The 17,547-nt window shown below is 40.2% G+C and overlaps 1 protein-coding gene across 1 annotated transcript in view; it reads right to left on the reverse strand.

The window, feature by feature from the left end:
- LOC105827044 (high affinity cAMP-specific and IBMX-insensitive 3',5'-cyclic phosphodiesterase 8A-like) overlaps nt 1-17,547 on the reverse strand; it is a 122,549-nt gene that overhangs the window by 56,552 nt on the left and 48,450 nt on the right. Inside the window, 3 exon segments of the mRNA XM_012665077.1 lie at nt 218-275; nt 8,159-8,349; nt 10,160-10,216. Of these exon segments, the coding sequence (XP_012520531.1) occupies nt 218-275; nt 8,159-8,349; nt 10,160-10,216 (306 nt within the window).

Genomic DNA, 17,547 nt, shown 5'->3' on the forward strand with positions numbered 1-17,547 from the left:
AAAAAAAAAAAAAAACAGGGCATGTTATTACAAAGTTAACAGAACAGTATTTTTCCACTAGTCTTCCAGTTACAGACTAAAAGAGAAAGGGAAGGAAAAGTTCACATATTGGTTGTATTTATTAGAAATGTATGAAATAAGTCAATTATTTCAAGCAAAATGTCTGGCCCTTCACTTGCAAACAACAGGCATGGCAGAGGATGGGAGCCAATTATACTACACCAAAATTTTGTATCATCACAGGATTTTATCATAATTTGACACTTAAAACACTCCTCAACTAAGAAAAGTTCAACTCAGAGGCACAAAAAATTTTCTCCAAGTGATGAGAATTAAAAAGTAATTCTTTCTGTTAATATCTGACTACTTTCAAAAATATAAAAATAATTCTTAAAATACAAATATACTTAAACAATTTTGGTAGAGCAATTAAAATTAGAAGAGGGGTAGAAGGAAGAGCAAAAGATCCCCTTTATACTCTGGATTCACTTCTTGGCTACTTGATCTCTCTTTCAGGGACACATTCCTAATGAGTGGACTGAGATAACTGTAACAGTCATGGAGCAGGAACGCAACAGCTGAGATGATGTGCATTTGCTTGTGCTGGTCTTTGTTAACCTACTGTGTTTCAGGTGGAATATTTTCCCTGTTTTGTGTTTAAGTGAAAGGAGTTATTTGTCTCCTCCTACCAAAGGGAAACTCGAGTTTACGAGTATTAGCACAAGGTAAGGGCTGTGCTTACGGTGGGGATGAAGGAGCCCAAGGGCTGGTTCTTCACTGTATTCTAAACAACACAAAGAATGAAGAGTTCCTAGGCAAAGTGGAAGCTAAATTAACAAGAAAAAAAGTCCAAAACTAGAAAATTCAAGATTTTGTTATTAGTCAAAAAGAGAATCAACACTTGCTATCAAGGTTAAGGCTGGAAGACTGGTCAAGAAGAGCACAAGACACTGCTCCACTGAAGCCGCCAAGGAGTGCGAGGCTCCCACGCAGAACGAATTCAACCCTTCTGGAGAAGCAGCAAGACCACAGGGAATGAAAATACAGCCGGAAGGTCAGAGAGGGCAGAAATAAGTGTGACGCAGAAGAGTAGGAGAAGGAAAAGAACGTGTTCCACTGGACATATGCAGGAGCTGTGAACTCTTCCTACACTGGGGGAAGAAAGCGGGACTCTGGAGAACAGGAGCCAGGCGGCTCAGTGTAAAAAAGGAATGGCCTGCAGAGGGGTAAAAAGTTCTACAAGCTCCCCCCACCACCTTGGGAATTAAAACCTTCATCCCTGCCCGAGGCCAGTGGTCAGAAGGGCAGGGGAGTGTTCTGTTTTTCATACCACAAGAGATGGCAAAATGGACCCGTCTGGGCAGAAGTCATAAGATTGTCTTCACAGGAGATGGGGTTGATCAGGACCATCAGCTACAGTTAAACAGCAACAGCCACAAGCTGAAAACTCCTTTTAAAAGCTCTGTATTTCTGTTTACAGATAGGATGATGGTACTTTAAGATGAGAGCTTCCCGCCCTCATTTGCCAGCAAATTAATAAACTTCTCTTTCCTCTCTTTCCTTCTCCTCAAACCACGTGTCCTCATTCTTCTGATACGGCCTCGGGGACAAGTGCTGAACTTTCGGTAACAACAGGAGGAGGAAGGAACTCAGCCTCAGACCCAGAGGAAAAAGACCCACGTTAGAGAAGAAGCTCAGAAGGAGGGGAACGGAGAGAAGCATACCCAGACCGCCCCACTGTCAAGTGAGAAGTGTGCTGGCCTCCCGGAGAACGTGTCCAAGATGGGACAGAGACTAGCCTACATTTGCTTCAGCTCTGTTAGTTCAAGAAATAGAATCACTTCTGAATCACAAAACACAAAAAGTGATTTGTGTGACTATTTCTCAATTCTCCCAAAGACGGTATGTAACATAACCGTTCCAGAGGCATAAAAGAGATTCGCCATACACAATGGATGCCTCAGTCTTTGCAAACTTTTTCTGTAAAGGACCAGAGAGTAAATATTTTAGGTTTTGCAAGCCACAGGACTCTGTCACAACTACTCAAGTCTACCACTGTAGCACAAAAGCAGCCACACATGATACACAAATGAACGGGCATGATCGTGTTTTCCTTTGCCCACCCCTGCCTTTGGGCCTAATTTTCTTGTGGAACCCAGGTTGAGAAAGGCTTAGAATCTAACAATAGATGTAGAATAGGCCTGGGGTAGGGAAGAGTTCTAGGGATCAACCAGTCTCCTTCACGGAGACTGCTCATCTCTCCACCTTCCTCAACATTTCTGCTTTTCCCAGTGTCTACTCTCCATACTCCTCCAGCTCCCATGTGCCTGTCCTCTCCAGAGGGAGCCAACCTAGAGTGCTGCATGGCTCTACTGGAAGAGTCCTTCCAGATCACCCCTGCAGAGCTTGCTGGCTAGGTGCCAATCTCCAGTCTACCCTGAAGAGCAGGCAGGCTCAGCTTCCTGGAGAAAGCCATGGGAGGGGCTGCTCAGGCTCAGACGGGTCACTGGCAAGGCCAACACTTACAGACACAGCCAGCGCATTCATCACATCTGGTGACTAATATTCATCCTAGCCCTAATCTCAAACAGGGAATAAGAGACATGACTCACAAATGGTATTTCCGTGACTTCTCGGGACATTGTATCTGTTTTGTGTTTATGTTGTCATCCTATCACAGAGATCTGGAGGGAGAAAAGGCAAATTTAAATATGCAGCCAGTCACCTCAAACCAGCTCTCTGAAGAAAAACAGAGATCTGAGTGATGTAATGGCAAATAGGCAACTGTGCAGATGACCCCAGTAAGGAGCTGTGAATGGTCTACCCGGACCTGCAGATAGAAGAATGAGAGGCATTGAGCTAAGGATGACATGGAAGGGAAGACCCTGCTTACCTGGACACAAGCCCTTCAAGGGAGCTCTAAAACTGTATAGAAAGGCAGAGGTGTATTCTGGACTGTTTCTGGTGCATAAGAAGGAAGAATTGGCTAGAAAATACAAATGTCAGGAACGTGGGTTGAAAAATGACACCATTGCTTTATAATTCGTGAAAACTAGGGAAGAAATGACTGGCATAGTCAAAATGTACACCTGGACATTAGGAAGGCAGGTTTCAAGGTCAGAAAAAGACAGAGCATGATATTCTGCAAGTAGTGCAAGCATGCTGGGAAGCTCTTAAAACCGCACTACCTGGGCCAGCCACAGTGGCTCACGCCTGTAATCCTAGCACTCTGGGAGGCCGAGGCAGGAGGATTGCTTGAGGCCAAGAGTTCGAGGCCAGCCTGAGCAAGAGTGAGACCCTGTCTCTACTAAAAAATATAAAGAAATTTTGCTCAGCAACTAAAAATAAAAAAAATTAGCTGGGCGTAGTGGCACATGCCTGTAGTCCCAGCTACTTGGAAGGCTGAGGCAGGAGGATCGCTTGAGCCCAGGAGTTTGAGGTCGCTGTGAGCTAAGCTGATGCCACGGCACTCTACCGGGCAACAGAGCAAGACTCTGCTTCAAAACAGAACAAAAAAAAAAAAAAAACAAAAAAACCCCACACTACCTGGTGTATCTTTAGGATTTGATTTGGCTACACATGACAGAAAACACCAAGAATAGTGGCTTAGATAATATCTGTCTCACACATGAAAGGTGTGCAGAGGGAGACAGCCCAGGGCTACCAGGGTACTCTGCAAGATCAGGAACCTGGCTCCTTCCACCTTATGTTTCTCTATTACTGTCTATACATGGTTTCTTCTTCGTGGTCCAAGACAGACACTGAGCACTAGCTATAATGTCCACATTCCACACAGCAGGAGAAAGGGCATGCTCCCTCCCTTCAAGGATACTTTCCAGAAGATGAACATGAGAGTTCCACTGGCCAGCTGCAAGAAAAGCCAGGGAATGCAATATATTTTCTAGGAGGCCATATGCCCACGTAAACGTCAGAGACCCTGTTACTAGGCAAAGAATAGAAATAGGTACTGCGGGCAACTATCAGTCTCAAACTATACTAGGCAACTACAAATAATTCTGATGACAGTTTCGACATTACACCAGAAAAAAGGCAACATGACGGGGGCTTACTGAAAGAACATAGCTAAGCTCTTTAATGAGTTGAATTTTACAAAAGCACACTCCATTATTTGCAATTTGCTGCTGTTCTGTGCCATGTAGAATGAGTTTCAAATTGAAAAGACTAGAGTTTACAATGGTAAAAAGGATCTGCAGACCAAGGTGAATCAAGAAATTGTGTGGAAGCTTCTGGCACTCTGAGTTGAATCCTGCTTTTGCATTCACCATGATTTTAATTCTGTTAATGCATCTTGGGTTTCCAAGCAGTGCTTTCTTATTTCCTCCATCTCCCTTTATGAAATCTTCCCTGTTATTACAGAGTCCTACTCCTGCTGCACAAAGAAACATTTCTTCACCTCTTCTGAGTACACAAAGCATGTCTCTTCTACAAGGTTCTTCAGTTTCTTATAAAAAATAATTTTCTCCCAGGTACAGTGGCTCATGCCTATAATCCTAGCACTTTGGGGGGCCGAGGCAAGAGGATCACTTGAGGCCAAGCGTTCAAGACCAGCCTGAGCAACATAGCAAGACCCCATCTCTAGAAAAATAAGAACAATTAGCAGGGTGTGGTTGTGCACATCTGTAGTCCTAGCTACTTGGGAGGCTGAGGCAAGAGGATTGCTTGAGCCCAGGAGTTCGAGGCTACAGTGTGCCATGACCGTGCCACTGCACTCTAGCTTGGCTGACAGAGTGAGACCACCTCTTAAAAAAAAAAAAAAAATTTATGGGGTGGAGAAAAAAAAAAAGGAAAAAACATTTTAAACAAAAACTTTAAAAAGTAATAATTTTCTTAATCTTTAGGGCTACTCTTCCCCCCATCATTACACTGTGGTAGCTTTTCACAGGCCTATTCTTTATCCTGTTCACTCACCCTCGAACGTAGTGCTATCTATGAAGGCTGAGAGTTTGCCAACGAAGACAGTCAGAAGAGTTTCCTTAGTGTCCTTTCGCTGGCCCCTTGGTGTCAGCAGCTGTCCTCTTCTTAGGTCTGGGCTGCAGATCAGGTCACCAGGCACAGTTCAGGATTGGAGAGTGCTTCCAGCAGGCATGCATGGGGCAGCTGTACAGTTGGCTCCTGGCCTACTCTCTCTGGTTCCCAAACTAAACTTGAAGATTGCTACAGTCTATTGTTTTGAAACTGCAGTATGTAATGGACTGTTATCAGGATTCTTATGTCTCTGTCCCCTTCTTACAACAGGGTAGGAAAAACCATGTCTCTGTCCATCTCCCTCTGCTTCTTGCTTTGGGTTTCTGAGTGGATGTAGAAGGTAAAGAATGAGGGGCGGCAGGGCAGCAGGGGCTGGAGGAGCAAGCTTCTGGCCAGCTAACAGAAGCGCTGCTGCTCTGCGGGAGCTTGGCTGTCTGCTTCTCTGGTGGGTGCAACTCCAGCATCCCAGGCTTAGCGGAACATGGAGAAAGTGAAGCAAGCCTCTCCCCACTGCCTTCCTTTAAGGCCATTGGCATTTCAGCTTCAGGGTATGTGGGGGACAGTTCAGGAACTGGCTTTTATTAGTCCCCAAAGTACTACACTACAGATACAGTGGGGATCCCTATCCTTTTCTGTTCTCTCAGCATCTGACATGTCTATCATTTTACCTTTAGGTTTTTTGGTTTCATTTTTTTTGGTTTTTTTTTGGCTGTGGTCAATTTTTGGTTTTTTTTGCTATCTTCATGGATTCTTTGATAGAAGTTGGGAGGAGGCACTGCACGAGATGGCCTCTAACAGCCTCGTGACTGGCTGACTTGCCCCAGCTCTTCCTTCTACTCCATTCTCCACTTGGCAGCCAAATGATCTTCTCCTCTGCTCCCTACACAGAATACGTCAGTGTCGCAACTGCCTACAGGGTAGAGTCCAAAGCCTGTGGCTCAGCACACAAGGTTCATGTCTGCTCCCCAGACTGCCCGGAGCCCATTCCACATCTGCCCAATCAGCAGCCATCTAGCACTGAGCAGAGAAGCGTGGATGCCCTGCCTATTCCTAACATGCTGCTCCCTCTACTTGGACCATTTTCCTCACCTTTCTTCCTTTCAAAACTCCTGCTCATCCTTTAGGACACAATCCAAATATCCTCTGTGAAGCCCTCTTTGACAAAGGCACTCTGTTTAAACCTGCTCTGGGGGCATTCACGAGCTGTACTGAAATCACGCACCTGTCCTGCCAATGAAAGCATTAGCTTCTCATGGACAAGAACCACATCTTACTCATCAGTGTAGCTCTAGTACCAATGCAGTGCCCAGATCTGAGAAGATCTGCAAAGTAGGGTTCCTAAACTGGTGCATTTGGAAATATAGCAGACACAGAATATTTAGCAGGGCATCTCATAAGGAGTGTAATGAGTTCCAAATGCCCACAACAGAGAGAGACAGGAGGATACTAGTCATTCAGACAGGTGAGCAAGTGATGAAAAACTCTTCACAGGCAGTGTTAATTAGGTATCCCAAAAGAGAAGAAGGGAAGGACAGAATTCTGCAGAACTAAAGTCTCGTGAGCCATGTAAGTCTCCTGAGAGAGAGGGCAAGCCAGTACAGGAGGGGTAGCCTGGAAAAATTTCTTGACGTAACAGTTCATAGTGGGCAAGTGTCCTTACAGGGTTGATCTTAAGGGAGACAAACCACGTAAAAGCCAGAATCAAGATGAAACTGACTTAGGAAAATAAATCAGGGCCTGCTCTTGCCTCTAGAAAACTCACTACAAATAGCACAAGAACCCCACCCCCACCCCAAGTCCTCACCCAGCAAGATGGAGATGATATGGTAGAACACAGCTAGTGAGAAAGAGCTGAGGTTCTTGGCCAGGGCTGTGGCATCAGGAAAGAAATATGATCAGGGATTCCTTCTGTAAAGGTCTGCTCCCCGGCCAACACAGGGGAGGGGGACTGTTCCCGCTTTACTCTTCACTGGTCCACCCAAACCCAGTGTGAGCTTTTCAGATATGGAGCCTGCCTACAAGGGCTAGCAACTAAAAAAGGGTGCTCAGGGGAAGCACCCTTGGTGGGGTTGGAACATGAAACCATGCTCTGTGAGGAGCTGCTGACAGCAGTAAGGATGTACTCAATCCAAAAAAGGAAGATGTCTCAGGGGAACACAATTCTTGTTCTCAAATATTGGAATTCCATTCTGGGTAAGGGGAATAGACCTGCTCTAGCAACCCTGTGGGCCACATCTGGACTAAGTTGGGTTCCACGTGAAGGAAAACATCCAAAGCTCAGGGCTACAACAGTGACTGCTTATTGCAGAGTCAGCCAGATTGAAACAGGCAAGGAATATAGGCAGCACACAGGCGCTAGATCAAGGCCCGAGGGGAAACTCTACTGGAGGCGAATCACACTGGGCTGAAAGCTACATAGTCGGACTACCAGAACGTGGGTTTTCATCACCAAGGAAACAAGCACGTGTCGAAATAACCACATACTCTGCAAACAATCTTTTGATATAATGCCATTTGCTTGTCATTTCAGTTTTTAACCCATGTTGTATTTGGCTTAAATCTTTTCTATATCTTAAAAATCAAGATTTTAAATGTCCTTAAAATTAATATGCTATAAAATTTTACATTATATTAAAATTATATGCCTTCCCCAAAATAAAGTTTTCTGTTAAATAAAATGGTATTTCACTTTGCCTTGCTTCTATCAGCAGCAAATAGCTTTCTTTAAAAAGTACTTTTTTTAGGTTTAGGGTCTGCTATCCAGAATTCTCTTATGATATGGATATTCTGCAAGTATTATAAAGAAGACACATTCATCTAACATTAGAAGACAATTTTCAAAGTTTTTATAACTTTAAAAACAATCTGGAAAATTATAATTCTTATTGCTGTAATATGCAAGTGATAGGTTTGGTAAATTACATATTGGGTTTCACCTTTACCCTTTATGGTTCTCATTCACATTTTCTTACTGTTTTTAGCAAAGCAAAGCAAGACAAAACAAAAGAGACAAAGACCAGTCCTCAAAATAATGAGGTTCTAATGTCTTGCTTATTTTACACGCATGGAAGGTAACTTAAAAGAGACAGTGAATTTAACTTACTGTGTTTCCGGGCTGCGTTTATTGTCACAAATGCCAATGGGACTATGTAGGTCCCCGGCTTGGGCTTACCTGCACAGGGCCTCTGCATCCAGCTGTCGAGGATTTCTGTGGTCTATGATGATGATGTCATGATGTTTGTCCAGGAAACAGGCAAGGACAGCCTGAGCCTCCTTGGTGACCGTACACTTAAACCCTGCTTTTTCACATGCCCTGCAGAATCCATTACACTGGTTATCTTCTTTGGTAAACACTAAAAGTACCTGAATCAAAAGAGAACAAACACTATTTTTAAAATGATGATAGAATTATCATTTCTTAACAAGCCACATAAAACTCCCAAGTGTTTTCAAAGCAAGGACATAGATGTGAACATAATTGTCAATATAAATCCTTCTACACATAACTCGAGGACAGTGTCTCTCAGCTCCCTAAAATTTGTGCTATTTTTTTTTTTATCTGCTCTTAGTCAAGCAGTGCAAGTGCATGGATCACAAACCTACTTGTTTTGCTAATAAACCCACTGGCAGAACTCAAAGGCTTGATTAAGCATTTTATCTTGAAATATTTGACAAGCATTTTATCTTAAGTGAATTAAAACACACAAATATTTATTTTAGCTAACAGAAAGTTAACTGGGTAAGTCCTCAGATGGCAAATGCTAATATTTCAGTGAGACTATTAAAACACTTAATTCTTTAAATAATGTATTTAAATGTTTTGACTTAAGATTTCCTGTAATTCCCCCAAGTTAAAAAAAAATATCATTTTGATTAAAAGAGGGGAGATTTAAAGTAGACCAAAATGCTACCCTGCAAAGCCTGCCAGTTAAGTGACACAGGAACAGAACTAGGTACAAGAGGCGGCATCTGTGCCTCTACCCAGGATAGCGGCTAGCCTCCTAGTGCCTGGCTCGGATCTGGTAAGTCCTGGCTTGGATCAAGTGAGGCCTGGATCTGTTGCCTCTTCCCTATCCAGCCAGCCTCCTTCCCCTTTCTCTGCTACCCCGCCCCCAGTCTGGTTCAGGGGCACCATGGCTCCACTGTCCCTTCAGAACCAGACAGACAATGGGCAGCAGTGGTTAGATGGAGATAGGGCAGCCTGTGGGCTAGAGACTACAAAGCTAAGAGAAACCCTCTAAGGCTTACTTGCTCTAAGTTTACCCAACTGCATAAATACTATTAATGTAAAGAACTGAGAGTACATACTTTTGTCAGCCCTTTTCACATTTTTAAAAATGTAATAGTGAACATGTATTTGTGTGTAGGAAGCCCCAAATAACTTTGCAAAATTTCAGTTGGTTATTTTCTGTCTCATATTTTGTATTAGATAAATTATAGACATTTTCTTTCTGATAGAGCTGATTTATCAACATAGAGAAGACTATCTTTTTACTCTCTTTCTTTTTTTTATGAGACAGAGTCCCACTCTATCATCCCAGCTAGAGTGCAGTGTTGTCATCCTAGCTCAATGCAACCTCAAACTGCTGGGCTCAAGAGGTCCTCCTGCCTCAGCCTTCCAAATAGCTGGGACTACAGGCACATGCCACCATGCCCAGCTAATTTTTTCTATTTTTAGTAGAGACGGGGGTCTCACTTTTGCTCAGGGTGGCCCTGAACTCCTGACCTCAAGCAGTCCTCCTGTCTCGGTCTCTCAGAGTGCTAGGATTATAGGCATGAGCCACCGCACCTGCCCTTTCTACTTTTTATATTGGAAAATTTCAAACCCATAGAAAAGTTGTGAATGACAATGAACACTAGGATACCCTTCCTCTACATTCATCAATTAATATTTTGCCACCTTTGCTTTGCTTTCTCTCTCTCAACACATACACAATTATACTCATTTTTTTTTATTGTTGAACCAATTTAAAGTAGGAAGCAAACATTTCTTCATCTCTAAATACCCAATTTTTATTTCTACATATAACTGTAGTACTATTATCAAGTTCAGGAAATTGATCCAATACTATTATCTAAATAGAAGACTATTTTAAATGTATAACTTTAGGCCCTCCCCCATACCCTTTTAAAGAATGTCGACTATGATAATTACAGCATGGCTCATTATTACCTGAAGTTGATCTTGGTGAAATCTCATGGGGCCAAACTGCACCTCAGCTACTGCTACCTGGAAGAAAAAGAGCTGCTTAAAAATGGAAGGAGAGAGAAGTTTGCTTCAATTTTTCTCTCTCTAATCAGTACCAGAAAGAAAGTAAAATTTCTACTCTAGAGAAAAATTAAATAAAGTGAATAGTAGACAGAGAAATGATAATGAGAAATCTCCATATGGGCCCCAGGAGAAGTGGGGTACAGGAAAGGAGAAATAAAATAAATCCAATCCTGGCTTTGCCTTTTACTAGCTGTGTATGACCTTAAGTAAATCATTCAACCTCCCTCAGCCTCAATTTCTCATTTGCTATAAAGGTCAAATCAGAATGCAATACAGAGCTCCCCAATAGTAGACATTGAATCAATATTGTTTCCCCCATGCCTATTTCCATCTTTCCCCTGATGGAAGATGAAATCTTATATCCAAATGGCACATAAATAATGCAATCCAGCAGCCGGAACCATAGCATGTCAGAGCCAAAGAAACCTCCTTGAGAAATAGTTAACACTTTCCATTTTAGAGGAACATAATAGCACTTATTAGTAAGTTTGATTGATTTGAGAATTTAATGCTAAAACACACAAAGGTAAATACAATGTCACAACCAAACCCTAACGAGTAATATTAGCATCAATGGAGGGCTTGGCATGGTCCAGTCACTGTGCTAAGGGCTGGACACATGTTATCTCACTGAATCCCACCGCAATGTGTCAGGATTTACAGTTGGAAAAATGAGGCTCCAAGTACCTTGTTTAAGGCCACACAGCAAGTGGCAGTGCTGGGATTCAACCCAGGTCAGTGTAGCTCCATAGCCTGTGCTGCAAACCCAGGACCACTGGAAGGTTTGAGTAGTTTGTGTACAACACAAAGGAGCCCAAGGGAGGGAGAAAGTGATGAACTCTGGCACTAGGCTGCTACCCAGAGGAAGAGACACATTTTGCAATTTGTCCAGAGACTCTGTATGTGTTGAAGGAATCCCAACTCCAGACCTCTGGGTGATGGTATGATTCCATATGTAGAACACAGCAATGGAAGAACTAGATCCATAAGACTTCCTATAAGATGTTTCCTAACTGACTGCCTATCTCCAATCTCTCCCCTCCAGCCATGATCTATGCTAGTAAACACATGTAACAAAGTCTGCTTAGTAACAGAGGAAATTCACATATATTTTTAAGCATAAGAAGCTTATGTCTACTAATGATGGGCCACTGACTCAGTTTCTGAATTGGTGGTAATAATTTTGTCTCTCAGAAGGCATAAGAAGAATGAAGGTCACTACTATTCTAGCTAGACCTAAGAATGAGGAGGAGGATTTTTTATAAGGTGGGAGAGTGAGAACAAGAGAGCCCATGGCACCACCTATTCTCATGAGTTGTATAACTATGGGCCAGCCTCCTACAGGCATAGCTGGATGCCAAAGCCAGATTTCTGAAAGAGAAAATGGTCCAAGAGGTCTGGGAGAGTCTTAAAAGACAGATCCAGGGCAAGATGGTGTAGTAAGAAGCACCAGGAATCTGTCTTACCTAGACAACACTGCACTGGCAAAACGTGTCTGATATAACTATTTTGAGATCTCTGGAGTCTATGGAAGACGGCACGGCAAATTGTGGTTGCTTTCAGCTCTCAGCACATAGTACCCACCTAGCCCGTAGCCCCAGCCTGTGGCAAGCAGCTGCGCATGTGTTCCTGAACACAATGTACAGGAGTCAGGGTAGGCAAAAAGGACGCTGTCCTCCAAATTTCAGGGATCTGTGATCTGACCACTGTCTGCTGCTTCTGATCACAGAGGTGCAGACAAAGAAGGCGGTGGCCATTGTTGTCGTACCTCCTCCCACTGTTGCAAGTGCTTCCCCTCTAGTGGAAATGACTTCCGGAGATACAAAGGGCTGGTACCCTTTCTGTCCCTTTTAATTTTTCTCTTTTTCCCCTTTTAGGAGCCAGACATTAGGGATTAGGACATTCAAAAGCAAGTGTATATATGGGGAAATTTAGAAAGTGATTATGCAAGATCAGGGAAAGGCTCAGAAAATCCCTGAGAAGACCTTAAGTTTATACCTGAGGCTGATCCACGGCACAGAGACAGCCTACAACCATCAAAAAAACAAAAACAATAAACAAAATCAATAACAAAAAATAGTAAACCCTGGGGAAGGGAGAGAATATTATTTACAGAGTTATTGCATTATTAAATTCAAATGTTACTTTCAACAACAAAAAAACACACAAAACATACAAAGAAATAGGAAAGTACAGCCCATTCAAATGAAAAAAAACCTAAATCAACAGAAACCATTGCTGAAAGCTACCTGATAGCAGCTCTACCAGACAAAGACTATAAAACAACTAACTTAAAGATGCTCAAAGAACTAAAGGAAGAAGTAAAGTCAAGAAAATGATGTATGAACAAATGAAAATATCAATAAAAAGATGAAAAACCCAAAAAGAAACTCAAAAGTATTTCTGGAGCTGAAAAATACAATAACTGAAATGAAAAAATTCACTAGACAGATTCGAAGGCAAATTAGGGCAGGCCAAAGAAAGAATCAGAAAACTTACAGATGGAACTATTGAAATTATCAAGTCTGGGAAACAGAAAAAAAGACCGAAGAAAAGTAAACAGAGCCTAAGGTGCCCGACACACACCATCAAGCGAACTGACATTTGCATTGTGGATGTCCCAGAAGAAGAAAAAGAGAGAAAGAAAAAGGGAAGATATATGAAGAAATAAGGGCTGAAAATGTCCCAAGTTTGATAAAGACATAAATAGGAACATCTAAGAGGCTCAACAAACTCCAAGTAAAATGAACTCAAAAAGGCCAACACCCACTTTACAATCAAGCTTTTGAAGATAAAGACAAGAGATAATCTTTTTTAAAAAACTGCCTAAGACTTTTTTTTTATTTGATAGATTTAGGGTGTACAAGTATTTTTTTTACATGAATTGTACCTGTCACTCGAATAGTGTACATTGCACCTGACAGGTAACTTCTGATTCCTCACCCCCCCCATCTTCCCCCCTCTTCTTAATTTCCATTATCCATTATCCACTTTGTATGACCATGTATACCCATTATTTAGCTCCCACTTAAAGTGAATGTGGTATTTATTTTTCTGTTCCTGAGCTACTTCATTTCAGATAATGGTCTCAAAGAGAGAATCTTGAAAGCAGCAAGAAAGCAGCAACTGATCATATACAAGGAATCCTCAATAAGATTATCAGTGTATTTCTTATCAGATGCTGGAGGCCAGAAGGCAGCATGCCGATATGTTCAAAGGCGTCCTGTAGGATGAAATGAAAGGACACTAGACAGTAACTCAAAGCTGCCTGAAGAAATAAAGATCTTAATAAAGGTAAAAACCTGGGCAATTATAAAAGCTACGATTATTGTAAAAATGGTCTGTAACTCCATTTTTTGTTTCTGATATGATTTAAGAGACTAAAACAGTTTAGAAAAAAATAATCATTAGACTAAAAGCAAGTATTATTGTAACTTTGGTTGGTAACTATACATTTTGTATTTTGTTTTCTAAATAATTTAAAGAGATTAATGCATTTGAAAGAATTATCATCATACTTTTTGGGGCACACAATGCACAGTTGTCTCTCAGTGTTTGTAGGGGACTGGTTCCAAGACTCCCTGCAGATAACAAAATTCATAGATACTCAAGTCCCTTACATAACCTATGTGCATCCTCCTGTATACTTTAAATCATCTCTAGATTACTTATAATACCTAACATAATGCAAATGCTATGTAAACAGTTGTTACACTGTATTGTTATTTAAAATTTGTATTATTTTTGTTGTTAAACTGTTATTTTTCATTATTTTTTTCCCCAAATATTTTCAACCTGCAGTTGGTTAAATCCACAGATGCAGAACCCACAGATATGAAGGGCTGACTACATAAAGATGTAATTTTGTGACATCAACAAACTGAAAGGGGTGGGGACAGAGCTGTACAAAGAGTAGAGTTTCTGTATGTTACTGAAGTTAAGCTAGCAAAAATTCAAATTAGATATTTATAACATTAGGATGTTAAACATAATCCCCATGGTAACCACAAAGAAAATAGCTATAGAATATATACAAAAAGAAATGAGAAAGGAATTTAAACATTTCACTACAAAAAAAAATCAACTAAACACAAAAGAAGATGGTAATACAGGAACTGGGGAACATAAAAAGCTCTAAGGCATATAGAAAACAATAGCAAAGTGACCGAAGTCCCCAGTAATTATTTTAAATGTAAATGGATTTAACTCTCCAATCACAAGACAGATTGGCAGAATGGATAGAAACACATGACCCAACTACATGCAATCTACAAGAGATTCACTTTAGAATCAAACACACAAACTGAAAATGAAAGGATGGATAAAGATACTCCATGCAAATAGTAACCAAAAGAGAGCACGGGTGGCTGTACTAACATCAGACATAATAGAATTTAAACCAAAAAAGGTTACAAGAGACAAAGAAGAATATAATGTATTAAAGGTTCAATGCAGAAAGAAGATACAATTACAAATATGCTCCCAAAGACAGACCATTAAAAACACAAAGCAAAAACTGACAGAATTGAAGGAAGAAATACACAGTTCTACATTAATAATTCTAGACTTCAACACACTCCCTCAATAATGACTAGAACAACCAGACAGAAGATAAATAAGGAAACAAGAGACTTAATACAATAAATCAACTAGATTTAACAGACATATACAGAACACCATACCCAACGAAAGCATGTACATTTTGCTCAAGTGCATGTGGGACATTTTCCAGGACAGACCATATGTTAGGCTACAAATCAAATCTTAAAAGCTTTAAAAAGACAGATATGATGCAAAGTATCTTAGTATCTTCCCTGACCTCAACAGGATAAAGCTAGAAATCAATAACAATAGTAAAACTGGGAAATTCACCAAACTGTGGAAATTAAATAACACAATCTTAACCCATGAATCAAAGAACACAGAAGAGAAATTAGAAAATATTTAGAGATGAATGAAAACAAAAACAACATACCAAAACTTAAATGATCTTATATGTAAAAAAACCCTAAATATTACACACACACAAAACCTGTTAGGACTAATAAGTGAATTCAGCAAAGTAGTAGGATACAAAGTCAAGGCACAAAAATCAGTTGCATTTCTATATATCAAAAATGAACCATCTGAAAAGGAAATTATAAGAAACAATTTCATTTACAATAGCATTAAAAATAATAAAATACTTAGGAATTAACTTAATCAAGGAGGTGAAAGACTTGTACAATGAAAACTACAAAATATTGCTGAAAGAAATTTAAAAAGACATAAATATAAACATATCTCATGTTTATGAACTGCAAGATAATACTGTTAAGATGTCGATATTACCCAAACCAATCTACAGATTCAAAGTAACCCCTATCAAAGAACGAACACACACACACACACACACACACACACACACACACATGCACACACACACACATGCTTATTAAGAGAAAAAACAAAAACAAAAGAAAACAGAAATAACAAGTGTTGGTGAGGATGTGGAGAAAATGGAACCCTTGTGCCCTGTTGGTGGAAATGTGAAATGGTGCAGCTGCTGTGGAAAACAGTATGGTGATTCCTCAAAAAATTAAAAATAGAATTACCGTAAGATCCAAAAACCTCACTTCTGGGTATATACCCAAAAGAACTGAAGGCAGTGATTCAAATAGATGTTTGTATATCCATGTTCACAGCAGCATTATTCACAATCGCTGTAACCCATGGAAGCACCCCGAGTGTCTGTGGATAGATAAATGAATACACAAATGGGCCCAGGAGTTTGAGGCCAGCCTGGGCAACACAGTGAGAACTTAGCTCTAAAAACAAATAAATCCATATACACATAAATAAATTTTTTAAACGTGGTATATGCATTCAATGAAATATTTCACAAAAAGGAAGGAGATTCTGACATACGCTATACTATGGGTGAACCTTAAGGACATTAGGCTAAGTGAAATAAGCCAATCACAAAAACACAAATTCTGTATGATTGCACTTACATGAGGTACTTACAGTAGTCAAAATCATAGGAAGTAGAATGTGGCTGCCAGGGGTTGGGGGCAGGAGGAAATGGAGATATTATTGTTTAATGGATACAGAGTTTCCGTTTTACAAGATAAGAAGAGCTCTGCAGACAGATGGTGACAATGGTTGCACAACATTATGAATGTATTTAATACCACTGAACTGTACACTTAAAATGGTTAAGTATTAATAGTAAATTTTCTGTCATGTGTATTTTACCACATTTTTTAAAATTGGGGAAAAATGGAGATCTGGTCTATAAAATCATACTGTCACAGTGTAGTAAGAAGCAAGAGGCACTGAGAATCCAATGTGAATGAGTGTTTTGTTTGTTGGTTTTTATGAACAAAGTTTAAAGCAATAAATGAATGAAAGAACAAGGAATGAGACATGACTGTTGTTTGGAGAACGCAATGGAACTGCTCAGGAAGAAAGAAAGAAAATGACAGGAAGAAGGAAGAGAAGGAAAATCATTTTGCCGATTTTCTGTAGTATAGGGCCTAAGATAAAGCAGTGTTAGAGAGCACTTGGGGCCTTTATATGAATTGGCATCTTTAGCCTCTGACAGAGGATACTAATAAAATTTGCTATGAAGGATCAAATAGATAAAAAAAATTAAGTCTGAATCAAAAGAAATAAAAAATATTTATGAACGTCACAAAGAAAACCTTAGAAAATATTCCTAAAAATAAAAACTGTATAGTCTTTATTCTTAAACAATGCAACCAAAGCAGACATTAAAAACACAAGTTTAAGCAAAAATAAAAACAAATCCCCTTCCCTAGGAAATATTAAAATATTAACACACAATTGCTGAATCAAAGAGGGAAATGCAAACTATACCTACAGATTACTTGTGAAATAATAAAAGAATATCATGTAATAAGACTTACAGGATACTGCTAAATTACACTTAGAGATAAAATTCAGTCTAAAATCTTTTTGTCACAAAACAAAAACTAGGCCAGGCACAGTGGCTCACACCTGTAATCCCAGCACTTTGGGAGGCTGAGGTGGGAGGATCACTTAAAACCAGCCTGGGCAACGAAGCAAGACCCCTTCTCTAAAAAAAAAAAAAAAAAAGAAAGAAAGAAATATACTAAGCTTTTAAATCATTTAAGTTTGAGAAAGTCAGCAGTAAAAACTTAAGGAAACCAGGAGAAAAATAAATACAAAGGCAATGATCAATAAACTATTTAAATGTTAATGACCAGAATGGGTAAAAAAATATATATGTATCTATGTATAGCATTGGTCCCAAACTGAGGAAC

This window comes from Propithecus coquereli, unplaced genomic scaffold (genome assembly GCF_000956105.1).
Source record: "Propithecus coquereli isolate 6110/MARCELLA unplaced genomic scaffold, Pcoq_1.0 Scaffold953, whole genome shotgun sequence".
NCBI classification, from domain to species: Eukaryota; Metazoa; Chordata; class Mammalia; order Primates; family Indriidae; genus Propithecus; species Propithecus coquereli.